Raw genomic sequence first — 27,318 nt, 5'->3', positions numbered from 1 at the left:
GCTTTTGCTTTTCCAAAAGAAGGAACAGAGAGGGGGGGGGCAAGTGAGGATATTTCCCTCTTAGGCTCAGTCCTCTGTTCTTAACGTTACTTTGATAACGCAGGAAATGGCAAATATGCATGAAAAAAACTTATAACAAATATGTATAGCCTTGTGAAAACATGTTGATACAGTCTTTGATGTTTCTGTGATGGTGTAAGGGTATTTTTGAATATTTAGATTTTCTGATCAGATAAATGTTTGTTGGTTACATATGTTTGTAGATCAGTTTTTCCACTTGCATGCTCTTTAACAGTCAAGAGAAGAGAATTGAATACACTTCATCACAGTAAACAAAGTAAATTTGGGAAAAGGTAGTCATTTAACACTTTTATGCACTAATCACACCATATGTGTGTCAGATGTGTTTAATGATGCTTGGGCGCAATCACACCACATTTGTATCTTACTGGAAAAAAATGTCAAAAATTGGCTTTTAAAGTTATGACACTGCTTTTACACAGTTGGTTGCTTTTACACAGTTCATTCCAGAAATATCATACCTGACTCTTAAACTGATAATATTGGAAATGATTGCAGTATGAATTTGTACTTATCTCTTAATTACATTCCACACACAAACACAGACAGACAGACAGACAGACAGACAGACAGACAGACAGACAGACAGACAGACAGACAGACAGACAGACAGACAGACAGACAGACAGACAGACACACACACACACACACACACACACACACACACACACACACACACACACACACACACACACAGGGTGAGGGTGGGGGAGAGGGCAAAGGTTGTGGGAACATTGAAGAATGTGTGGAAGGAGAGAACATTATCTCAGAGAGCAAAAATGGGTATGTTTGAAAGAATAGTAGTTCCAACAGTATTATATGGTTGTGAGGCATGGGCTATAGATAGAGTTGCACAGAGGAGGTTGGATGTGTTGGAAATGAAATGTTTGAGAACAATATGTGGTGTGAGGTAGTTTGATTAAGTAATGAAAGGATAAGAGAGATGTGTGGTAATAAAAGGAGTGTGGTTGAGAGAGCAGAAGAGGGTGTGTTGAAATGGTTTAGACACATTGAGAGAATGAGTGATGAAAGACTGGAAAGAGGATATATGTGTCAGAGGAGGTGGGAACAAGGAGAAGCGGGAAACCAAATTGGAGTTGGAAAGATGGAGTGAAAAAGATTTTGAGTGATTGAGGCCTGAACATGCTGGAGGGTGAAAGGTGTGCAAGGAATAGAGTGAATTGGAACTATGCGGTATACTGGGGTCGATGTGCCGTCAGTAGATTGAACCAGGGCATGTGAAGCATCTTGGGTAAACCATGGAAAGGTATTTGGGCCTGGAGGTGGAAAGGGAGCTGTGGTTTAGGTGCACTACACATGACAGCTAGAGACTTGAATAAGAATGAATGAGCCTTTTTTTTTTTTGTCTTTTCCTGGCACTAGCTGGCTGGAGGGGGGTGGGGATGCTATTTCATGTGTGGCAGGTTGGCGACAGGAATGGATGAAGGCAGCAAGTATGAATATGTACATGTGTATATATGTATATGTCTGTGTATGTATATGTATGTATACATTGAAATGTATATGTATGTATATGTGCGTGTGAGGGCGTTTATGTATGTACATGTGTACGTGGGTGGGTTGGGCCATTCTTTTGTCTGTTTCCTTGTGCTACTTCGCTGACACAGGAGACGGCGATTAAGTATAAAAATAAATCAAATAAATGTATATACACCAAAAGACCATTTTGTTTCAGATAGCCTAGAAACACTGTGACCTGGGAGAAGAATACCATTTAGTTCTTTAATGACCATTTGTTCATGGCTTACTAAATAACCAAGGATGAATGAACAGCAAGCTATCTGTATCAAAGATGTATATGGAGATATGGTGGTAGTCTCACTTGGTGAATAAAAGTAGTGTGCAGGATGACTGATTAAGAAAATATATTAGGATGTTAGACTTTGCTGATTTAAGTATTGTGGATATATAGTAGTTGATGATATGTGCAAATGAATTGAGTGGCTTTACATACTTCATCCATGCTTTTTAATTGGAAACAGAGATGAAGATGTTAGAGAGACAGGTAGATTTTCAGGAATGATTTTACATACATCGTTTTACTTTGGATACCCTACTGTAAAGATATATGTGTTGACTGATCAAGTGTACAATAAGGTTAACTTTTGTAAAATTGATGTCTGCAGATATCATTAAGTAAAGTTGTATTGACTTTTCAGGATGCTTTTGGGGGTAATAGTTTAAGCTTGATGGTATGTTGCTTGTCTCCATCTCCTGAAGATTTCGATGCCACTTTCAATACTCTCAAATATGGAGGCTTAGCTCGCTATATCCTTAATTGCCCTGCAGTCAACATGGCCATACAAAACAGTGCTCGAGGCTCTACCACTACCACAACTCCTTGTTCTGTACAAACAACTCTCAGGGTAAATTCATTTTATTTGCTATTGTCTTGTAACATATTTCTGATACCAAAAAGTTGATTTGTGAAGACATAAGATTTAGGTCTTAAAATGGAATTGTGTCCTGTGAGGTAACAAGTTATCAATTCACAGCAACAATCCGGCAGTAGACAGTCTACACTGACTGGTATGCAGAGTAGTGTCCAGCAGTCATTGGGAACTGTTCAGCAATCAACAGTGACAAATGATACCTCAGTTGCAGCCTTAGATGATACTGGATCACTTGATACAGAAGACTTGTTTAAGTATGCTAATTTAAGTATGATATGATGAAAAGTTTTTATCGAGGATGTAAGGCATGTGTACGTGTAGGAAGAGAGGAAAGTGATTGGTTCTCAGTGAATGTAGGTTTGTGGCAGGGGTGTGTGATGTCTCCATGGTTGTTTAATTTGTTTATGGATGGGGTTGTTAGGGAGGTGAATGCAAGAGTTTTGGAAAGAGGGGCAAGTATGAAGTCTGTTGGGGATGAGAGAGCTTGGGAAGTGAGTCAGTTGTTGTTCGCTGATGATACAGCGCTGGTGGCTGATTCATGTGAGAAACTGCAGAAGCTGGTGACTGAGTTTGGTAAAGTGTGTGAAAGAAGAAAGTTAAGAGTCAATGTGAATAAGAGCAAGGTTATTAGGTACAGTAGGGTTGAGGGTCAAGTCAATTGGGAGGTGAGTTTGAATGGAGAAAAACTGGAGGAAGTGAAGTGTTTTAGATATCTGGGAGTGGATCTGGCAGCGGATGGAACCATGGAAGCGGAAGTGGATCATAGGGTGGGGGAGGGGGCGAAAATTCTGGGGGCCTTGAAGAATGTGTGGAAGTCGAGAACATTATCTCGGAAAGCAAAAATGGGTATGTTTGAAGGAATAGTGGTTCCAACAATGTTGTATGGTTGCGAGGCGTGGGCTATGGATAGAGTTGTGCGCAGGAGGATGGATGTGCTGGAAATGAGATGTTTGAGGACAATGTGTGGTGTGAGGTGGTTTGATCGAGTAAGTAACTTAAGGGTGAGAGAGATGTGTGGAAATAAAAAGAGCGTGGTTGAGAGAGCAGAAGAGGGTGTTTTGAAATGGTTTGGGCACATGGAGAGAATGAGTGAGGAAAGATTGACCAAGAGGATATATGTGTCGGAGGTGGAGGGAACGAGGAGAAGAGGGAGACCAAATTGGAGGTGGAAAGATGGAGTGAAAAAGATTTTGTGTGATCGGGGCCTGAACATGCAGGAGGGTGAAAGGAGGGCAAGGAATAGAGTGAATTGGAGCGATGTGGTATACCGGGGGTGACGTGCTGTCAGTGGATCGAATCAGGGCATGTGAAGCGTCTGGGGTATGTATATTTGCGTGTGTCGACGTATGTATATACATGTGTATGGGGGTGGGTTGGGCCATTTCTTTCGTCTGTTTCCTTGCGCTACCTCGCAAACGCGGGAGACAGCGACAAAGCAAAAAAAAAAAAAATGATGTACTTTTGTGTATATTCCATAGGACTTTCAGTGTGCATTATGGTAGGTTGTTGTTCATTTTTTAGCAATGATAGTTGGGAAGATATTCTTGAGAATTCCATTTGCCATTTTCTCACTTAATTAACTGTTTAATGAATGTCAGGATACTTGATAAGATTGTATAGTGTCACAGATATTGATGTATTTTGGTGTAGATCATGCTGTTATGGTAATTGTATCATATTTTTTGTACTAGTTTTTGGCATTTTCTTTTTGTATCTTTGTTTTATCTTTGGTAGCCTCTCATTCATTCATAAGATTCAATAATTTATGGTCAGCATGTTAAAGGTAACAAAGGCTCCCACATAAGTATAAGCATGTAATTTCTCAGTTTTTTAAATAATCAAATTTTGCAATTTTTTTGATATTATACCACACTTATACAACATGCCTGCACTGCACATAATGCAAAATAATTCTCTTGTTTCCCTAATCTGAAATATCCCCACCCCTAAACATACTTCATCAGTGCATTTGTCTTGCAGTCATTGTGTTCTACATGTACCTCTACTTATACTACTGTGAATCTTTTTCACCTAGCTGTCATATACCATGCCTCTTATATGGCTCTACCATTTTAAAAGGCTTTTTCTTTATGTGTGTATAACGTTTCTTCACAGCAGTTATCTGTGTCACAAATTAATTAGGGCCTTTCAAAATGAAGTTTATAGGGCCATACAAAATAGAGTTTTGGGGTGTCCCAAGGACATCGAGCTTTTCTCTCCTTTCTCTCCATCCAGAATTTAGTTTCTATAGGATAATGATATAACCCTTGCCTGATGTTAAGAGAATTAGGTATGAAAAATATACTCTGGAGGAGAACAAATCACTATTAATTTTTGGGTTAAAAACTAAGGTCATTGCAGCACTTTTGAGTTAATTTGAGCTTAGTTCATTTGAGTGTAGTAGTTCAAATTCACCTGGAATTTCAGTTTGGGAATTGCATTTTTATCATACAGTTAGCAGGGCCTTTAAGGATGGCTGCCATCATTGAAAATTCTAGTTTTTTCTGTTTCTCATTCCAACTGTGCTGTATACACTATCCATCTATATTGCACTTATTTCAAATTTATCAAGGTGTAGTGAAATTGATATTCCACATCCATGTAATAGTATCAGAACAATCTTTCCATTGTTCAAGCTTATTGGACATTGGATATTTTTATTCTTTCCATTCACCAAAGCTCCCACTTCCCTCAGCTTAAGCTTTCCCTTAACCATGCCTTAACTCATTACCAGATCTTGATTCTCCTTTAAAGTTGATATTACACTGTCTTAAACTTTTCTTTGCCCCTGCCTGGTTTGATAAGTACAGTAGAGTGTCTTTAGTGCAGAATGGATAGGACCAAGCAGTTGTCGAATTAAAAGCTTTTCTGGATTGTAGGCAACGAACACTTCCATGGATTCTGAAGGCGTAGCAAACCAGAAAGCCCAAAAATGCAAGCTAATGTTGCTTATAAAATATATTCATTTAATTTACAGCACTCTACTAAAATAATCATTCATTTTGAACAGAAGTAGCTAAAAAATTGATTGATTTAATTCCTCTACTATACCGAGCATATTCTTGCTAAGCGTTTCTGTAAACAGAAAGGAATATGATACTGTATTTTCAAAAATGATTACATTTGTTAGAAACTATTTTTATGATTTGCAGTTATGTGTACTAAAAAATTGCAAATAAAAAGATACTTCTTTTGGATCACTTCTATGAAAATTCTGTGAGGGAAGGGGTTAATATCTACAGTGCTAAGATATAAGAAATACAATACTGTAATAAAACAAATCACTAGCTGAACCATTAGATTCTTAATTCAGTTGATATGCTAATACTGTAGCTAGGTGGATTATACAGATATGCAGATGGCAAATGCAAGCTTGAGACCTTAGTTATCAGTGATCCTAAGGTAGTGAGGAGTATAGTACAGTATCTGCATATGGCAATTGTTGGATTATTTTACTCTCTATTAATGTCATTATTTATTTTCCGTTGAGATAGTGAATCATTGCAGTAAATTAATAAGTGGACAAATATATGTCTTGAATGATGTCACTTTCATCATAGAATTTTAATATTTTTTTCCCAGTTCTTCTCTGAGTCACAGAAGGTGGATGTACAGTTGCCCCAGGTAGCAATGTTATATTCTGCAAAACGTTTCAGACAAAAAAAATGCAGTAGATGCCATCAAAATAGATTCATTTTTGAGATTGAGGTCAGAAGAACCATTTGGGGTGAGATTGTGTTGTTATAGTGCGAAGGATTAGAGGTGATAAACATATCCAGAATATTCGAAGAGTGGTCACAGTGTTAAAGAATATGGATAGGATGGGAGATAATTTGGTATAGGTAATTGAGAATGGAGGATGTGAGAGATTCAATCCCCCTAACATCCATAATTTGTTTTTATGTTAGCTGAGATTTGTAGAGGTTTTCAGAAAAGAAGAGATAATGTTGGGGAGAAGAATGGTGAGAGTAAGTGAGCTTGGAAAGGAGACTTATGCTAGGAAGTACCAAGAGATATTGAGTGTAGAATGGCAAAAGGTGAGAGCAAATGATGTGAAGGGAGTGGGTGAGGAGTGGGACGTATTTAGGGAAGCAGTGATGGCATGTGCAAAAGATTGATGTGGCATGAGAAAGGTAGGAGGTGAGCAGATTAGAAAGGGTAGTGAGTGGTGGGTTGAAGTAGTGAAGTTGTTAGTGAAAGAGAAAAGAGAGGCATTTGGACGATACTTACAAGGAAAGAGTGCAAACGAAGAATACTCCTTATAATGAGGTTTTGAAAGAAATCAATTTTCCTGAGAAAATTACAAAAAATTCCAGGTAGTTCAGGGTATATTTTAGCTCAAAAAAATTTTTTGTTTCAAAATCGAAACATAAGATACTTAAATGCTTTTATTCTTGGAAAAATCATGGAAATTATATCATAAGGATCTCAGTTACTGATAGATACCGGTTCAAATGATGCAAATGATTAGATATGGATTTATAATCATCTTAATTTCCCAGCTTAATTAAAGGCCATGAAGACCAAACAACATATTAAACACAGATTTATTTTCAATATGAAAAATATCTCTTTTAATGAGGTTTTAAAGGAAATCTATTTCTCCAAGAAAAATACCAAGAAGTGAAGGTAATAGTTCAGGGTATTTTTTAGCTCTAAAGACTTTTTGTTACAAAATTGGAAATTACGATATTCAAACACATACTTGAAATAATCAGGGAAAGTATATAATTCTCTCAGTTACGGATAGATACCCAGTAAATGTGATGCAAATGAGCAGATGATACTTTAATATTGAGTTCATTTAATTAAAGGTCATAAACATGACCAAATGATATTTTAACACCAGATTTGTATTCAGCATGAAAAATGCTTTTTTTTTTTTTTGCTGTCTCCCGCGTTTGCGAGGTAGCGCAAGGAAACAGACAAAAGAAATGGCCCAACCCACCCCCATACACATGTATATACACACACGTCCACACACGCAAATATACATACCTATACATCTCAATGTACACATATATATACACACACCGACATATACATATATACCCATTCATACAATTCACACTGTCTGCCTTTATTCATTCCCATCGCCACCTCGCCACACATGGAATACCATCCCCCTCCCCCCTCATGTGTGCGAGATAGGGCTAGGAAAAGACAACAAAGGCCCCATTCGTTCACACTCAGTCTCTAGCTGTCATGCAATAATGCCCGAAACCACAGCTCCCTTTCCACATCCAGGCCCCACACAACTTTCCATGGTTTACCCCAGACGCTTCACATGCCCTGATTCAATCCACTGACAGCACTTCAACCCCTGTATACCACATAGATCCAATTCACTCTGTTCCTTGCCCGCCTTTCACCCTCCTGCATGTTCAGGCCCCGATCACTCAAAATCTTTTTCACTCCATCTTTCCACCTCCAATTTGGTCTCCCACTTCTCCTTGTTCCCTCCACCTCCGACACATATATCATCTTGGTCAATCTTTCCTTACTCATTCTCTCCATGTGCCCAAACCATTTGCTTCTTATGATGAGTTTTTAAAGAAAATCTATTTTTCTGAGAAAAATAGCAAAAATTGAAAATAATATTTCTGAGTATTTATTAGCTCAAAAAACTTTTTTGTTTCAAAATTGAAACATAAGATATTCAAACTCTTCTATAGTTGAAATGATAATGGAAGATTTATCATAATGTTCTCAGTTACTGATACATACCCAGCAAACATGATGCAAATGATCAGATGTTACTTTAATACTGACTTCATTCAAGAACTTAATTAAAGGCCATAAAGATGACCAAACGTTATTTTAACCCCAGATTTATATTCAGCATGAAAAATACTTTTTATGATGAGTTTTTAAAGGAAATCTAATTCCCTGAGAAAAATGCCAAAAAGTGAAGGTAATAATTCAGGGTATTTTTTAGCACTGAAGACTTTTTGTTATGAAGTTGAAACATACTATGTTCAAACACTTCTATACTTTAAATAATCATGGAAAATATATCAAAATGCTCTCAGTTACCGAAACATACCCAGTAAATATGATGCAACTTAGCACATGATACTTTGATTTTTTTTTTTTTCATACTATTCACCATTTCCGGCATTAGCGTGGTAGCGATACTTTGATATTAAGTTCATTTACCAGGTTAATCAAAGGTCATAAAGATGACCAAACAATATTTTAACCCCAGATTTACATTCAGCATGAAAAATTCTTGTTATGATGGGTTTTTGAAGGAAATATATTTTTCTGAGAAAAATGCTAAAAATTGAAGGTAATAGTTCAGGGTAATTTTTAGCTCAAAAAACTTTTTGTTTCAAAATTGAAAGATAAGATATTCAAACACTTATGTAGTTGAAAAAATTATGAAAAATATAACATAATGGTCTCAGTTTCTGATACATACTCAGTAAATACGATGAAAAGGATGAGAGGATATTATATAATTTACTTCATTTAACAACTAATTGAAAGTCATAATGACAAGTAAACAATATTTTGACACCAGATTTGTATTGAGCATGAAAGTGCTTCTTATAATGGGTTTTTAAAGGAAATCTATTATTCTGAGAAAAATACCAAAAATATTTTTAGCTCAAAAAACTTTTTGCTACAAAATTGAAACATAATATGTTCAAACACTTCTATACTTGAAATAATCTTGGAAAATATATCATAATTCTCTCAGTTAGCTATACATACCCTGTAAATATGATGGAAATGAGAAGATGATACTTTGATATTGAGTTCGTTTAACAGCTTAAATAAAGGTCATTTAGACGACCAAACGATATTTTAATCTCAGATTTGTATTCAGTATGAAAAATTATTGTTATGATGAATTTTTGAAGGAAATCTATTTTTCTGAGAAAAATACTAAAAATTGAATGTAATAGTTCAGGTAGTTTTTTTAGTTCAAAAAACCTTTTGTTTCCAATTTGAAAGGTAAGATATTGAAACACTTATGTAGTTGAAAAGATCAAGAAAAATATATCATAATGGTCTCAGTTTCCGATACGTACCCAGTAAATGCGATTAAAAGGATGAGAATATTATGAAATTTACTTTATTTAACAACTTAATTGAAGGTCATAATGACAACTAAACAATATTCTAACAGCAGATTTCTATTCAGCATGAAAAACACTTCTTAAAATGAGTTTATCAAGGAAATCTATTTTTCTGAGAAAAATACCAAAAATTGAAGGTTAGGGTATATTTTAGCTCAAAAAACTTTTTGTTTGAAAATTGAAATATACAGTGTTCGAACACTTCTATAGTTGAAATAATCTTGGAAAATATATCATAAATCTCTCAGTTAGCTATATTTACACTGTAAATATGATGGAAATGAGATGATACTTTGATATTGAGTTTGTTTAACAGCTTAAATAAAGGTCATTTAGATGACCAAATGATATTTTAATCTCAGATTTGTATTCAGTGTGAAAAATTATTGTTATAATGAATTTTTGAGGAAATCTATTTTTCTGAGAAAAATACTAAAAATTGAAGGTTCAGGGTATTTTTTAGCTCAAAAAACTTTTTGTTTCAAAATTGAAAGATAAGATATTCAAACACTTATTTAGTTGAAAAAATCAAGAAAAATATATCATAATGGCCTCAGTCTCCGATACATACCCAGTAAATACGATAGAAATGACCGGAGAATATTATAAAATTTACTTCATTTAACAAATCAATTGAAAGTCATAATGACAACTAAACAATATTCTAACAGCAGATTTTTATTCAGCATGAAAACTACTTCTTAAAATGAGTTTTTGAAGGAAATCTATTTTTCTGAGAAAATACCAAAACTAGAAGGTAATAATAATAGGTCAGGGTATTTTTAGCTCAAAAAACATTTTGTTTGAAAATTGAAACATACTATGTTCAATCACTTCTATACTTGAAATAATCATGAAAAATATATCATAATTCTCTCAGGAATACATTCCCAGTAAATATGATGGAAATGAGAAGATGATACTTTGATATTGAGTTCATTTAACAGCTTAATTAAGGTCATTTAGACGACCAAACGATATTTGAACTTCATATTTCAATTCAGCATGAAAAATTCTAGTTATGGTTGATTTTTGGAGAAGATATACTTTTATGAGAAAAATACTAAAAATTGAAGGGTATTTGTTAGCTCAAAAAACTTTTTGTTACAAAATTGAAAGATAAGATATTGAAACACTTCTGTACTTCAAAAATCATGAAAAATATATCATAATGGTCTCAGTTTCCGATACATACCTAGTTAACACGATGAAAATGATCAGAGAATGTTATAAAATTTACTTCATTTAAAGTGAATAATGTGAATAAGAGCAAGGTTATTAGGTACAGTAGGGTTGAGGGTCAAGTCAGTTGGGAGGTAAGTTTGAATGGAGAAAAACTGGAGGAAGTAAAGTGTTTTAGATATCTGAGAGTGGATCTGGCAGCAGATGGAACCATGGAAGTGGAAGTGAATCATAGGGTTGGGGAGGGGGTGAAAATTCTGGGAGCCTTGAAGAATGTGTGGAAGTCGAGAACATTATCTCGGAAAGCAAAAATGGGTATGTTTGAAGGAATAGTGGTTCCAACAAAGTTGTATGGTTGCGAGGCATGGGCTATGGATAGAATTGTGCGCAAGAGGATGGATGTGCTGGAAATGAGATGCTTGAGGACAATATGTGGTGTGAGGTGGTTTGATCGAGTAAGTAATGTAAGGGTAAGAGAGATGTGTGGAAATAAAAAGAGCATGGTTGAGAGAGCAGAAGACGGTGTTTTGAAATGGTTTGGTCACATGGAGAGAATGAGTGAGGAAAGATTGGCCAAGAGGATATATGTGTCAGAGGTGGAGGGAACGAGGAGAAGTGGGAGACCAAATTGGAGGTGGAAAGATAGAGAGAAAAGGATTTTGAGTGATCGGGGCCTGAACATGCAGGAAGGTGAAAGGCGTGCAAGGAATAGAGTGAATTGGAACAATGTGGTATACCGGGGTTGATGTGCTGTCAATGGATTGAACCAGGGTATGTGAAGCGTCTGGGGTAAACCATGGAAAGTTCTGTGGGGCTTGGATGTGGAAAGGGAGCTGTGGTTTCGGTGCATTATTACATGACAGCTAGAGACTGAGTGTGAGCGAATGGGGCCTTTGTTGTCTTTTCCTAGCGCTACCTCGCACACATGAGGGGGGAGGGGTGGTTGTTATTCCATGTGTGGTGAGGTGGCGATGGGAATGAATAAAGGCAGACAGTATGAATTATGTACATGTGTATATATGTGTATGTCTGTGTGTGTATATATATGTACATTGAGATGTATAGGTATGTATATTTGCGTGGGTGGACGTGTATGTATATACATGTGTATGTGGGTGGGTTGGGCCATTTCTTTCGTCTGTTTCCTTGCGCTACCTCGATAACGCGGGAGACAGCGACAAAGCAAAATAAGAAAAAAAAAATACTTCATTTAACAACTTAATTGAAAGTCATAATGACAACTAAACAGTATTTTAACACCAGATTTTTATTCAGCTTGAAAAATTCTTCTTATAATGAGTTTTTCAAGGAAACTTATTTTTCTGAGAAAAATACTAAATATGTAAGGTAATAGCTCAGGGTATTTTTTAGCTCAAAAAACTTTTTGTTTCAAAATTGAAAGATGAGATGTTCAAACACTTATGTAGTTGAAAAAATCATGAAAAATATATCATAATGGTCTCAGTCTCTGATACATACCTAGTAAATACAATTAAAAGGACCAGAGAATATTATAAAATTTAATGTATTTAACAACTTAATTGAAAGTGATAATGACAACTAAACAATATTCTAACAGCAGATTTTTATTCAGCAAGAAAAATACTTCTTTCATAAAATGAGTTTTTCAAGGAAATCTATTTTTCTGAGGAAAATACCAAACATTGAAGGTCAGGGTATTTTTGAGCTCAAAAAACTTTTTGTTTGAAAATTGAAACATACAATGATCAAACACTTCTATACTTGAAATAATCTTGGAAAATATATCATAATTCTCTCAGTTAGCTATACATACCCAGTAAATATAGTGAAAATGAGAAGATGATACTTTGATACTGAGTTCGTTTAACAGCTTAAATAAAGGTCATTTAGACAACCAAACGATATTTTAATCTCAGATTTGTATTCAGTATGAAAAATTATTATGATGAATTTTTGAAGGAAATCTATTTTTCTGAGAAAAATACTAAAAATTGGACGTATTAATAGTTCAGGTATTTTTTTAGTTCAAAAAACCTTTTGTTTCAAAATTGAAAGGTAAGATATTGAAACACTTATGTAGTTGAAAAAAATCAAGAAAAATATATCATAATGGTCTCAGTTTCCGATACTTACCCAGTAAATGCGATTAAAAGGATAAGAGAATATTATGAAATTTACTTTATTTAACAACTTAATTGAAAGTCATGATGACAACTAAACAATATTCTAACAGCAGATTTCTATTCAGCATGAAAAACACTTCTTAAAATGAGTTTATCAAGGAAATCTATTTTTCTGAGAAAAATACCAAAAATTGAAGGTTAGGGTATTTTTTAGCTCACAAAACTTTTTGTTTGAAAATTGAAACATACAGTGTTCAAACCAATGAAGTGCCTATATATATTGCGAATGCTAGGAAGATACGGGCCAAGGTATGAGTATTAGATTTCAGGGGTGTACATTTGAGTGAGGGATAAGTGTGAACATACAGCACTTTTACTGAGATAACACTTGACCTCTGCATTTGCAACCCTTCTCGGAGTGGAAGAAGTGAAGTAGCACAGAGTGATGAATATTGATTATAATCATAATAATGCTGATATTTTATAGATTTCAGTTTGCTGCATCTCAGTGGCAGCTCCTTGTATCAAGTGCAGAAGACCTGTTATCAGAAATTCTACAAAGCACCCAGGTATCACTTGCCGAGAAGACCCGTATAGAGTCTTGGCTGTGCATGAAAGCAGAGGCTGAAGAATGCATTGGGGCAGATCTTGGACCATTACGCTTTAACAGTGCAGCTAACAGAGTCTTAGAAGTCATAGGTCAGTACAGTGTCTATCCTGTAAACAGTCAGTTATATTACTAGATTCATGAAACTAAACTCTAGTGTTTCAGAGATATCTTAGAAAAATGCTGTCTGGTTATTATGAATCTAGTGAGTGCAGTGGCAGTATTATAACCAATGAGGTTAGGAGGTGCTGCTGCTACAGTAGAGAGCTTGACAATTGAGAAAAGTTCAATATCAGTGCCTAGAGGTGATGCTCTAGTTTTTTTTGAGTATCCAAGTCTCACCCTTTCTCATGGTGATCTTGTTAATACATCCTTGGGGCAGAACTGAGGGGGGAAGTTTTGCCCAACTCCATCAGGATAGTAGTTTTTAGAACAGACAAAAACTTAATTTGCATTGAAATTTTAGTTCTTTGGACAATCTGAAAGCCCCACTGCCTCTGGGAAACACTGCACTGGAGTTCTCTGCCAGTGGCCTGTCAAGGTTGAGGCATTAAAGGTTAAGGAGTAGCCCTAGAGTCCACTAGTTATGCCAGGGAGTAAAATTGATTTAGGGTGATGGCTCTGAATGTTAATGGGATGACTGGTGAGAGTAGAAATGAGGGAGTTTATGGAGAAATTCAAAAGTTATAGTTCAGTTGTGCTGGGGATTAGGGAAACCCATATCCTTGGACAGGATGTATGTTGTGAAAATGGAAATGGATGCAAGTTCTGAAAGGGCATGGAAGGAGGAGTGGTATGGACGGAAATGAGTGAAAATTATCAGAGAAGAGGGAAAAAGCGTGAGCGATTGTGCTGTCACTAAGAGTATGAGAGGGTGTTACAAGGCATGGATGGAATGGTTGAAGAAAATGGTGGGTGAAAGGAAAGATTGGAATCGTGAAGTATTTAGGGTATGTGTATATGAGCCTGTGAATATGAAGATTACAAGTTAAGGATGAAATGAAGTGTTTCTGGAAATGTGAATGACTGCATAGATTAATTTGAAGACAGAAAGGTTTTTGTGATGGATGATATGAATGCGAAGGTGGGATGTGATAAAATTAGTGAGGTAGTTTGTAAGTGAGGATTGCCTGGAGTAAATGAGAATGGAAATTATCTTGTGGACATACATAGATGAGGAATGATGGAAGAGAAGAACATAATAGTTTGATTGATTACGTGGCATTGGATGAAATGTTGAAAAAGGTTGAACTGGATACTAGAATTGAGAGGGATTCCTTGGAGATTGTGGCAGAAGGTATGGCATGAGGAAGAATAGAGATTAAAGTGTTGGCAAGTGAGAAGTTGAATCAGAAAGAATGCAATGAGGTGTATGAAAAAAGGGTGACAAAAAAATTAGATGAAATTAAAGTAAATAAAGGGATCAGTCATGTGTGAATGAAGTGTTTAAAATGCTTTGAGAAAGACTGTTAAAGGTGTAGAATTAGTAGTTGGATACAAGGTTGTGAGATATGAAAATAAAAGGGGAAATGTATGGTGGATGGATGAGATTAGAAATGTTGTGAAGAGAAGAAATTGGCATGTGGTAGATTGATCAAAAGGAATGTGCCTGTGGAAGTTCAGCACAGTAGGAGGGAAGAATATAAGTTGCGTATGCAGAATGTTAAGAAGCTGGCACAGGATAGCTGAGAAAAAGTTGATGAAGATTTTAGAATAAAGTTGAATGAAAGCATACGGCAAATAAGAAATTGTACTGGAAGGAGGTGAAAAAGGAATGAGGTGGATGTAAGAGTGGAAATGTAAATGTGAGAAGTAAGGAAGGGAAGTTGCTGAATCAAAGTACTCACTCCATTATATCCACCTTATCACTGTCTATTACCACTTCCCTATTTGCCTCCATCACCAATGTTTCCATTTGTTCTCTTGTTTTCTTCACAATATTAACCTCCTTCCAAACATCTTTTCCCTAGAGCTTGCTGATACTTACTAACTGCAACTCTCAATTGCCCTCTTTTTCAGACCCTGAACTTTCCATTTGATCTCCTGCCACTTTCTCTTGAACATCTCCCATTCATTTCCACTCCTTTCCTGAAAGTACTGCCCATACACCACTCTTTTCTCTCTCACTAGCAACGTTACTTTGTTATCTTACCACTTTCTACCCTTTCTCACTTGACCCTTTCCCATCTTCCGCCTGCCACGCACTTCTCTCACACATTCAAGCACTGCTTCCCTAAATGCCTCCCATTCCTCCTCCACCACCCTACCTTCATTTATTCTCACCTTTTGTCATTCCATGCTCAGTCTCTCCTGGTATTTCTTTGTATTTCTCATTTCTAAGCTCACTTACTTTCACCACCTTCTTCTCACCCTTATCATTTCCTCTTTTCTAGAAACCTCTCCAAATCTTCATCCTTACCTCCCATAGGTAATGATCATACATCCCACCAGCTGCCCTTTTCAGCACATGCACCTCTAAAAGTCTGTCTTTTGCATTCTTGTCTATTAGTATGTAATCCAGTAATGCTTGCTTACTATCTTATTTACTTACCCACTTATCCTTATGTATGTCTCATTCACAAGTCCTTTTTCAGCATAGAGCTCCATAAGCTTTTCATTTCCGTTCACCATCCTGAATACCCCATGCCCCTCAGTTATGCCCTCAGCTGCCATATTACTCACTTTTGCATTTAGACTACCCATCACTGATACCTTGTCTCCTGTATCAAAACTACTGACACATTCACTTAGCTGTTCCCAAAACACTCACCTCTCATTATCATTCTTTTTGTTAGGGATTTAAGCACTAATAATCACCCATCACCTTAATCCATTTTCAGTTTTATCTCTATCAGTCTGGAACTCACTTCCTTATGCTCTTTAACACATTCCTACATCTCCTACTTCAGCAGTATAATGCTAAATATGAAGCCTCAGTCTCTGATGCATAAACTACATTGATGTTTGGATATAGAGTTTTTATAGCTAGTTACAGTAGATGTAAAGGATGTGGAGATTTGACTTTTTCATTGTTAGTTCGATCCTTAGTGACTGCATTTCATGTAGCCATTACTTCTGGCTCAATTCCAAACAAGAATATCTTATGATATGCACCCACGATACTGCCTGAAAATCTCTCAACCAAGTCAAAGGACTAGCACTTTCTTTTTTTCTTGAAAACTAGTATGCTTTTACCAAAAGTTGAATGATTTATTGAAATATTCTGTACTTTAAAACTAAGTGGTTGTTTTAGAGTTTTTGTAGGTATTTCAAGTAAAACATTTTACAGCGAAGCTTCTGTACACTTTAGTTACTAGTGATTTATTTTGCAGAGGAACTTAGTGAACCAGAGGTGAATGGCTCTTCAACATCATTGTCAGCTGCTTCACACACAGACACTGAATCGTCATCAATGTCATCACTTGGAGAAGAGTTTTATGATCAGTTGGTGGTATTGAAGGGGAAGTTTCGTACTCTTACCGAACAGATAGTAGATAATGTACAAGACAGGTAAATTTTTATTAGTTGATATCTATTACCCAGCATTTGTGTAAGATTGATTGGCATTAATTGATCAACGAGGAAAGTGTAAGGTTTTGAGTTGAACATGATATTTTCTAAAGACTTTCTCAGGAAGATTATTATTTTTGTAGACCTCTTCTAGAGTTGCATTATTTCCTTTCCTCAGATGGTTTGTCTTTTGAGCAATAAGAGATAACTTATGGATATTTCGGGGGTTAGGACCCTCTGATGCCCAGTCTGACTTTTAGGGCAGTTGCTTCCCATTACTAACCAGTATCTCATATCAGCAACTCACTCATTGTAGAGGTATCTTTGATCAGTCAAAGCCCACCACATTGATAACATTACCTGTCCACTCACTCCACCAATCCAATCACTCCAGGGAACTGATTTACCCAGCACCCTGGAATAATTCCTCATCTGTTTCTTTTTTCTTCCCCACCCTTCCATAGCTTGGTATTTTTTATAGTTTCTAAAGAGTATGGTGTGCTTTGTACATTCTCTGGTCAGCTTTAAAGGTTACACCTATTTTTATATTCTTATCATTTTTATTGAGTGATTATCATTACCATAATTGATATTGATCCCCTCATTCCTTTATTGTCTTTTTTTTCTGTCCCTTCCTCTTTTGTAATTTTTTGCTTGTGTTTGGGTCTCCTGATTCTATTTGAGACTTTAATGCATTGGCTCCAGGTAACAGGATTTACATTACAGATATCGACAAGAATAGTGTTATTCTTTAAGACAACACTTTTTTGAGTCCCAAAGGAGTTTCATCCTTTGGCAGAATGTCAACTGGTCAAGCTTTCATTTTCTTCGGTTTTGTCTTACTGACCTCAATTGATCTACTCAGATCTACATTCAGATCTACTCTCTCACCTTTCTATAACTACACAACTGTAAGAAATGATAGAGAACAAGGTCTAGGAGGAGGACTCATAACATTTGTCCAACAAACTAATCATTTCTCCGACACCAGTGACACTACAAAACAGCTCATTGACACTGACAACACCTTTGAACTACAAACATGAAAATGAAAGTTTGCAGTACCCTCTAAAACATAATCAGTATCTTCATACCGCCACCCTCTATATACCTCCCCAGATACACTCCCCAACCGCAGAACCTCGCCATCATGCCTAGAACTTGCCTTTATGGAGTTTCCATTGCTCACCGTTCCACTTGGCTTAACACTCTTACCCATGATCCCCCATATGACCTGCTTGTAAACCAACTGCAACCTTTCAGTATCCAAATCCTACTCTTCCTACCAAGCAGACTCCCATTCCCACTCCCTCTATCAGATGACCTCATTCAACGTCACATTCTGCTCACCAGCACTACACACAAGGACTGATTGGAGCATGCTACACAAACTGTCCTCTGACTACTTCCCCATGCTGATAACACTCCATCTAGCCCATCAGATCAACACAAGCACTGAAAAATATACTCAAACTACAGAAAGTAGATTGGTCAGCCTTCACATAGTACATGAAAAGAAAGCTCCAAAACTTCAGTATAGATGATTTCTCATCCCTAGATCATACTGTCTCACACCTCATGAACATCTCCAACTAGGCCAGCAAAAAGCACATAGCACAAAGGCACAGAGAGAAATATAATCCAAATATCTCCCCACAAGTTGCACATCATATAACAAAGAAACCAGCCCAGATGCAATCACTCACCATTTATAGATATCAGAGAACAAATCCAAACTCAAAATAACACCATTATTAACCATCAGGTTAGTTGTGTTTGGGGAGCAGAAAAAGTACTTGAGCATTATCTTTCAAGTCATCTGAGTTAGATTGGTGACCTGGAGCATTGTCAAGAATCAGCATGGCTTTGTTTTCAAGGTTATTGTTTCTACAGTATTCTTTGACAACTGGACAGAAATCTGTAGTAAACTGATTTGGAATCACTGTTCTGGGGACCCAGCCCTTCATATTTGAGTGCCAGATAACATGATGATGACATTTAGAGAAACACTTCATTGATGTTGGTGTCTCACAGTGATACACAAGTAAGGACTTCAGCTTCATATCTCCTGAAGTGTTACCACCAACGAGGAGTGTCATACGATCTTTGCGTATCTCAAACCATGGTTTGTTTTGGTTTATGCTTCCAAAATTGGGCCATCTTATCTATTTATGTTTCTGATGTAGTTTATGTCCCCCCTTCTTCAAAGATTTCTTCTAGTAATGTTGGGTAAGCAGCTTCTGCTTTTGCATTTCCACTCACAGACTTGCCCATAACCTGTATTTTTTTTTAAGTTTGAGTCCTTCTTAAATTGCTCAAACCACCCACAAATTGCCACAAAACCTTCTTTTTCATCATTAGCACTCTCTGTTTATTTAGCTCTTGAAATACATATATAGCTTTTGTCTGTTTCTATATTTTTTATGATGTTACTTTTATTATGAGTAAACATTGTAAAAGCTAAAGCACATGCACTAATTTTTTCTTTGTTACTGTGAAGTGTTCATACAGTTGTAGGCTGCAAACTGAGGGTTTTCCATTATTCACACCTCGCTGTCCATCTCTGAATCTCCTTAGCACTTTTGATTTTGTTTTTAGTTTAACGCTTTTCCTCTTTTATGGAGGGCCATAGACACAAGTGGTACTTACTACATGTTTTGCATCCATTGATAATATTGTAAGATTGTTGTCCACCACATATACCAAAACAAGAAAAAACAGTGTGAAAAGTGTATTATTTGCCTTCCGTTGAGCACTTTCATACCTAATTTTCTAATTGTTTATTCATAGGTTTATCACAACTATATTATATGTTTTTCATCTCAAAGGTAGATAAAATCTGGTTAAGTTTAATGCTTCCAAGACCTTGTATTTGTCCATCTCTTTATCAAAAATTCCTCACAACATTGCTCTCTCCTGTAGTGGATCTGTACTTCCACCTCTTGACTCTATGAACAGACTTGGTGTGCATTACTATAACATCCACTCTATCTTGGAAACCTTACATCATGGAAATAGCTAATTCTGCATTTAAGAAACTTGGATTTCCATTTAGATGATGAATTTTTTTCTTCCAAATAGTTGCTCTGTTTATACAAAGGATTGATCCATCCTTGTTTGACTACTGCTTTCACATCTTGGGTGGGTCTAGCTCTGCATCTTTAGTTCACAGAGTTGAGTTGAAAGCAGTCCGACTTATCAACTTTCCCAGGCTAACCTTGCCGAAATGTTGGTTAATTTTCCCACTATTATACTTTGGTTTGTTTTAAAAGTCAGGCTTTACACTTCCTTCAAAATTCATAAATACTTTTTCTCTTGTTTTCTTTCTCCATTCCATTAACCACTTTATATTTCAATATCATGTTGGTGTAGCCAGGCAGGATATTCTCATGGACGCATATGAGGTTGAAAACTATGGCACATTCTCCTTTATTCATTTTCTTATGTACAGTTTCTATTTGCCGTCCAATTTTTTTGGTGGTCTTAAAGCCTCTTTAGTTCCCTAAAGGGCGGCAATGTTTTGCAACTACCTTGTTCTATCTTCAGGCTGGATCTGATGGTTCTGTCGAGGGTGGCTACTTATATATGATTCTGCCTGTTCCCTCTGGGAACTCCCTCATTGGGGACTGCTGTAGCAAAAGTCTCCATAACTGGTGAAACTACAATGCCGCTTCTTAACCTTTAGTGTCTCACTCTTAACATGCCACTGGCAAAGGGCAACTCCAGCACAGTATTTCCAGAGGTTCCTATCTGTAGTTCCTAATGACTACCTCTACCTAATGTATCTACCAAATGTTGCTGCCTAATGTTCCAACCCATTAATTATATCTAATGCTCCCACCTAAATTCCTACCTACTACTTCTACCTAGTTTTTTACCTAATGCTCCTGTCAAATGTTCATACCTACTACCTACCATTTTGCCAAATGGCAGGGCTAGCACATGATGCTAACTGCAGGAAAATCTTAAGTTACAAAGAATGAGTTGTATGAGTTAAGTCTTGTGTAGTGGTATGTTATGATGGAGGTATATTTCCTGTGGGAAAATGAAGCATTGTGCTTACATAGTGGATATCTGTATTGAAATGCAGAGCATGGGCATGGAAGAAGAATAGTTTCTTGTGTGCTCTTTACATTCTCTTATTTTTTGGTTGAAATTATCTATGCAGCCAACCTGACCCTACCTTTATCTTTTGTGTAGTGAGATAAAGAGTAGTAAACACTTTTTTCTTGAAGTATTTTCATATTTGTTTTTTGATTAATTTCAGCCATGATACCTCATCTCCAGCAAGAGAGAGTTTTGAGAGAAGTAGGTCACAGTCAGCAAGAAGAGAGAATGAAACTGAGTCAAAGAATATTTGCCAGAAGTCTTCAAGATTTTCTAGGAAGACTTCTAATACCTCTCTGTTATGTAAGGGGCTCCAGGTTGCACCAAGGAAAACAAGAGACAGTGTCAGCAGTTCACATGGTAGAAATGTTTCTGCTACAACTTTTATAGCTTCTCCACTGCCTGAAGCATGTAGCTCAACTATTATAACAGCAGAAAATTCATCTGTTCATTGTGAAGAAGATAGTGATGCTAGCATGTTCCTCAGATCAAGTATATCTGATAAAGGTAAGGAAGAACTCTGTTGATTTATTGGTTATTATATCTTGATCATATGAACTGTTCCTTGTATATATAAGAAGGATAGTCTATGCAGAATCATGCCATGTTAGACATATTCATCACTGCTTATATTGCTATACTTCCTCCAATTTCTTTCCATTCAAACTCACACCCCAATTATCCTATCCCTCTAACCTGCTAAACACCATATATATAGTGTTGATGAGAAAAAAAGAAAAAAGTAAAACTCTCCTAATTCAGCCATAGATACAACCCTAGCAGTCTTACACCCATGTGAAGCCACACTTCCCAAAACCAGGAATTACATTTTCCTGTGTTTGATGTGAACATTACCCATTCTTACATCACTACAAACACTGGCTCATTGGATATCAAGGTCCATCATCCCCATGATGCAACTGCAAGAGTGAGAATACTGAGCACTTACTCCTCAGCTGCCGACACTCTCCCTACATTGACACTTACCCATTACTTCATTCTATGACCTATGGTTCCACCCTATGGATGTAGCTTCCTGAGCACTAAGGGAGCCCTATAAAGACAGAAGGAATTCCAAGGGTAGGAAGTAAGTAAGCAGAGTAAGTGCAGAAGGACTTGTTGTAATGCAACCTTGTTTAACAGATTTTTGTGTAACGGACATGAAAAAATATTCATTTAATGAATAAAGTAACGATGCTGTTTCTTGTGGGGCAAGGTAGTGACAGGAATGGATGAAGGCAAGCAAGTATGAATATGAACATGTGTATATAATTATATGTCTGTGTATGTGCATGTATATGTTGATATGTGTATGTGTATGTATATGTTGATATCTGTATGTATGTATATATGCATATATGGGCATTTATGTATGTATATATGTGCATATGAGTGGATAGGCCTTTCTTCATCTGTTTCCTGGTGCTACCTCACTAATGCAGGAAACAGTGATTATGTATAATGAATAAATAAATATATATAGAAGTAAGAAATGAAATAAATTCTATCAAACAAAACAGATAACCAATGAATATATCTTCTGCTATCTTTGCTTACATTCTCTAATCCAATAACTCACTTCAGTTCAGATGCACTTTTTAGCTACCACCTATGTGTAAGTAAAGAACATATTAAACCCATCACATCTGGAAAATGGCTTGCGAGTGTGAGTATAGTTAAAACATTCAACATACCCTGGAAAATGATTGATATAAACTAAAAGATGGAAAGTGATATGCAGAGTTGAGCCAGGTGAGTGTCAGGCACTTGTGGATCAGCCACTTAGATTAGCTTTCCCTCACTTGTAAAATGATATGAGAGGATAAAGGGAACCAGCCACTCCACCGAGTTCTAACTTGCAACAAATTTTTCTCTCATAAGGAAAAAGCCGTGGGAGATGATGGAGAGCTGGCCAGGAAGGTGTAGGTTTGCTGTTGGAGCAAGGCTGTATTGATCAACAACACTGCAAACTCAGACAAACTTCTGAATGTTGATCAGATTGTTTTATTTGATATTTATATTAACATTGTTTTATCTCTAAAACACCAAAGTAAGATCTGCAGAGCCATAATTGTTACTGAAAGAAGCCATACTATAACACTTACCTGTGTAATAATGGACTGTCAGGAACTCATCTCCCTAAAAACCTTGTTCTAACAACTCCTTTTAATGGATTGTAACAGCGAACATTAATCAGGAATACATCTCATCAGTTTTAAGTAGTCTCTTTGTATAGGGGAGTGGCTGTAAGTAAGTACTGTAGGTATAGGGGAGTGGTTTTAAGTAAGTACTGTAAGGATAGGGGATTGGATGAGAAATGGGAAGTATTTTGGGAAGTGTGAGGCATGGGGAAGTAGGGAAGTAGACATGTAAAAAAGGCTATTGAGTGATTGGATGATGATGTGTTGCTAGTGAGAGAGAAAGGTGTGTGGACATTAGTTGCAAGGAAGGAGTGCAGGAGTTTGAGAGATGTACAAGATAAAGTGGCAAGAGATCAAGAGGAAGGTAGAAGTGCTGAGAAAGAAGGTAAATGAGATTTGGGCTGAGTGAGTATCAACACACATCAGGGAGAATAAGGTGTTTTGGAAGGAGCTTAATAGTCTGAGAAAAACAGAACAAATGAGATCATTGGTGAAAGGGGCAAATGGGGATACAGTAGTGGGTAAAAATAAGATGATAAGGAGATGGAGAGTAAGGATTTTGAAAGATTGCTACTTGTACACATGCCTTACATCCTTGGTAAAAACTTTTCAATGCTTCTAGCAACTTACCTCCCACACTATATACTCTTAAAACCTTCCACAAAGTATCTCTATAAACCCTATCATATGCTTTCTCCAGATCCATAAGTGCTACATACAAACCCATCTGTTTTTCTAAGTATTTCTCACATATATTTTTCAAAGCAAACACCTGATCGACACATCCTCTACTACTTCTGAAGCCACAATGCTCTTCCCAAATCTGATGCTCTGGACATGCCTTCACCCTCTCAGTCAATACCCTCCCATATAATTTCCCAGGAATACTCAACAAACTTATGCCTCTGTAGTTTGAACACTCACCGTTATCCTCTTTGCATTTGTACAATGGCACTATGCATGCAATCCACCAGTCCTCAGGCACTTCACCATGTTCCATGCATACATTTAATATCCTTTCCAACCAATCAACAACACAGTCACCCCCTTTTTTGATAAATTCCACTGCAATACCATCCAAACCCACCACCTCGCCAGATTTCATCATCTGCAAAGCTTTCACTATCTCTTCTCTCTTTATCAAACCATTCTCCCAGACCATCTCACTTCACACACCACTCCAACCAAAACACCTTATATCTGCCACTCTATCATCAAACACATTCAACAAACCTTCAAAATACTCACTCCATCTTCTTCCCACTTTATCACTAACTGTTATCACCTTCCCACTTACCCACTTCCTGATGTTCCCATTTGTTCTCTTGTCTTACACATGTTATTTACCTCCCTCCAAAACATCTTTGTATTCTCCCTAAAACTTAATGATACTCTCTCACCCCACATCCCGTTTGCCCTCTTTTTCAACCATTGCACCTTTCTCATAACCTTCTGCCACTTTCTTTTATACATCTCCCAGTCATTTGCACTACTTTCCTGCAAGTATCATCCAAAAGCTTCTCTTATCTCTTTTGCTAACAACCTTACTTCTTCATCCCACCACTCACTACCCTTTTTAATCTGCCCACCTCTCACTTTTCTCATGCTACATGCATCTTTTGCGCAAGCCATCACTGCTTCCCTAAATACCTTCCATTCCTTACCCACTCTCCTCATGTCATTTGCTCTCACCTTTTGCCATTCTGCACTCAGTCTCTCTTGGTACTTCCTCACTCGTATTCTTTCCAATCTCACTTGCTCTCACCACTCTCTTCTTCCCAATATTCTCTCTTCTTTTTTGGAAACCTTTATAAATCTTCACCTTTGCCTCCACAAGATAGTGATCAGACATCCCTCCAGCTACCCCTCTCAGCACATTAACATCCAAGAGTCTCTCTTTTACGTGCCTCTCCTACTCACATATGTATACTTATGAATATCTCTCTCTTTAAACCTGGTATATCCAATCACCAGTCTTTTTTTCAGCACACAAATCCACAAGCTCTTCACCATTTCCATTTACAACACTGAACACCCCATGCACACCAATTATGCCTTCAACTGCCAGATTACTCACCTTTGCATTTAAATCCCCCATTACTATAACCCTGTTTCATGCATCAAAGCTTCTAATGCACTCACTCAGCTGCTCCCAAAATACTTGCCTCTCATGATCTTCCTTCTCAATACTCACCCACCTCTCTCCATCCACTTCCAGTTTTATTCACATCAATCTAGAATTTACTTTCTTACACTCTATTACATACTCCCACAACTCCTGCTTCCAGAGTATTGATACTCCTTTTAGCTCTAGTCCTCTCACCAACTCCTGACTTTACCCCCAAGACTTTCCCAAAACACTCGTCCCCTTTACCCTTGAGCTCCGTTTCACTCAGAGCCAGAACATCCAGGTTTCTTTCCTCAAACATACTACCTATCTCTCCTTTCTTCTCATCTTATTACATCCACACACATTCAGACACCCCAATCTGAGCCTTTGAGGAGGATGAACATTCCCCACTGACACCTTGACACCTTTTTCTGTTTTCCTTTTTAGAAATTTAAATACAAGGAGTGGGTGGGAGGGGGCTTCCAGTATATGAGTGGATGGGCCATTCTTAGGGAGGTGATTGCAAGAGTTTTGGAGAAAGGGGCAAGTATGCAGTCTGTTGTGGATGAGAGGGCTTGGAAAGTGAGTCAGTCATTGTTCGCTGATGATACAGGGCTGGTGGCTGATTCAGGTGAGAAACTGCAGACGTTGCTGACTGAGTTTGGTAAAGTGTGTGAAAGAAGAGAGCTGAGAGTAAATGTGAATAAGAGCAAGGTTATTAGGTTCAGTAGAATTGAGGGACAAGTTGATTGGGAGGTAAGTTTGAATGGAGAAAAACTGCAGGAAGTGAAGTGTTTTAGATATCTGGGAGTGGATTTAGCAGTGGATGGAACCATGGAAGCGGAAGTGAGTCATAGGGTGGGGGGAGGGGGCGGAGGTACTGGGAGCATAGAAGAATGTGTGGAAGATGAGAATGTTACCTTGGAGAGCAAAAATGGGTATGCTTGAAGGAATAGTGGTTCCAATAATGGTTGCAAGGTGTGGGCTGTAGATAGGGTTGTGCATAGGAGGGTGGATGTGTTGAAAGTGAAATGTTTGAGGACAATATGTGGTGTGAGGTGGTTTGATTGAGTAAGTAATGAAAAGGTAAGAGAGATGTGTGGTAATAAAAAGAGTGTGGTTGAGAGAGCAGAAGAGGGTATATTGAAATGTTTTGGCCACATAGAGAGAATGAGTGAGGAAAGATTGACAAAGAGGATGTATGTGTCAGAGGTGGAGGGAACGCGGAGAAGTGGGAGACCAAATTGGCGGTGTAAGGATGGAGTGAAAAAGATTTTGAGCTATTGGGGCCTGAACATACAGGAGGGTGAAAGGCGTGCAAGGAATAGTGAATTGGAACGATGTGGTATAATGGGGTTGACGTGCTGTCAGTGGATTGAACCAGGGCATATGAAGTGTCTGGGTTAAACCATGGAAAGTTTTGTGGGGTCTGGATGTGGAAAGGGAGCTGTGGTTTCGTTGCATTACTCATGACAACTAGAGACTGAGTGTGAATGAATGTGGCCTTTGTTGTCTTTTCTTAGCAGTACCTTGTGTGTGTGCTGAGGGAGGGGATGCCATATTCATTGCTAGTATGAATATGTACATGTGTATATATATGTATATGTCTGTGTATGTATATGTATGTATACATTGAAATGCATAGGTATGTATATGTGCGTGTGTGGGCATTTATGTATATACATGTGTATGCGGGTGGGTTGGGCCATTTTTTTGTTTGTTTCCTTTTGCTACCTTGCTGATGCGGGAGACAGCAACTAAGTATGATAATAATGATGATGATGAAAATGATAATGATGATAATAATAATGATAATAATAATGATAATGATTATGATAATAATAATGATAATAATAGTAATAATAATGTATATTTATAGATCTAGACTATTCTTTTTCTGGAGGTAGCACATGTTTTAAGGCCCAGAGGCTCCAGTTGTGCTTGGCAGTGTTTTAGGCTGAGTTGAAGAGTGC

At 37.2% G+C, this 27,318-nt stretch overlaps 1 protein-coding gene across 1 annotated transcript in view; it reads left to right on the top strand.

Annotated features, from left to right (window-relative positions):
- The window catches only part of cos (kinesin-like protein costa), a 131,323-nt gene that overhangs the window by 21,303 nt on the left and 82,702 nt on the right, over nt 1-27,318 (top strand). The window contains exons 6-10 of the mRNA XM_071665289.1: nt 2,262-2,468; nt 2,598-2,749; nt 13,358-13,569; nt 16,810-16,987; nt 21,255-21,601. Of these exons, the coding sequence (XP_071521390.1) occupies nt 2,262-2,468; nt 2,598-2,749; nt 13,358-13,569; nt 16,810-16,987; nt 21,255-21,601 (1,096 nt within the window). The remainder of the gene's footprint in view (nt 1-2,261; nt 2,469-2,597; nt 2,750-13,357; nt 13,570-16,809; nt 16,988-21,254; nt 21,602-27,318) is intronic.

Source organism: Panulirus ornatus, chromosome 10 (genome assembly GCF_036320965.1).
Source record: "Panulirus ornatus isolate Po-2019 chromosome 10, ASM3632096v1, whole genome shotgun sequence".
Classification (NCBI taxonomy): Eukaryota; Metazoa; Arthropoda; class Malacostraca; order Decapoda; family Palinuridae; genus Panulirus; species Panulirus ornatus.
This window is presented reverse-complemented; position numbering and strand designations above follow the sequence as displayed.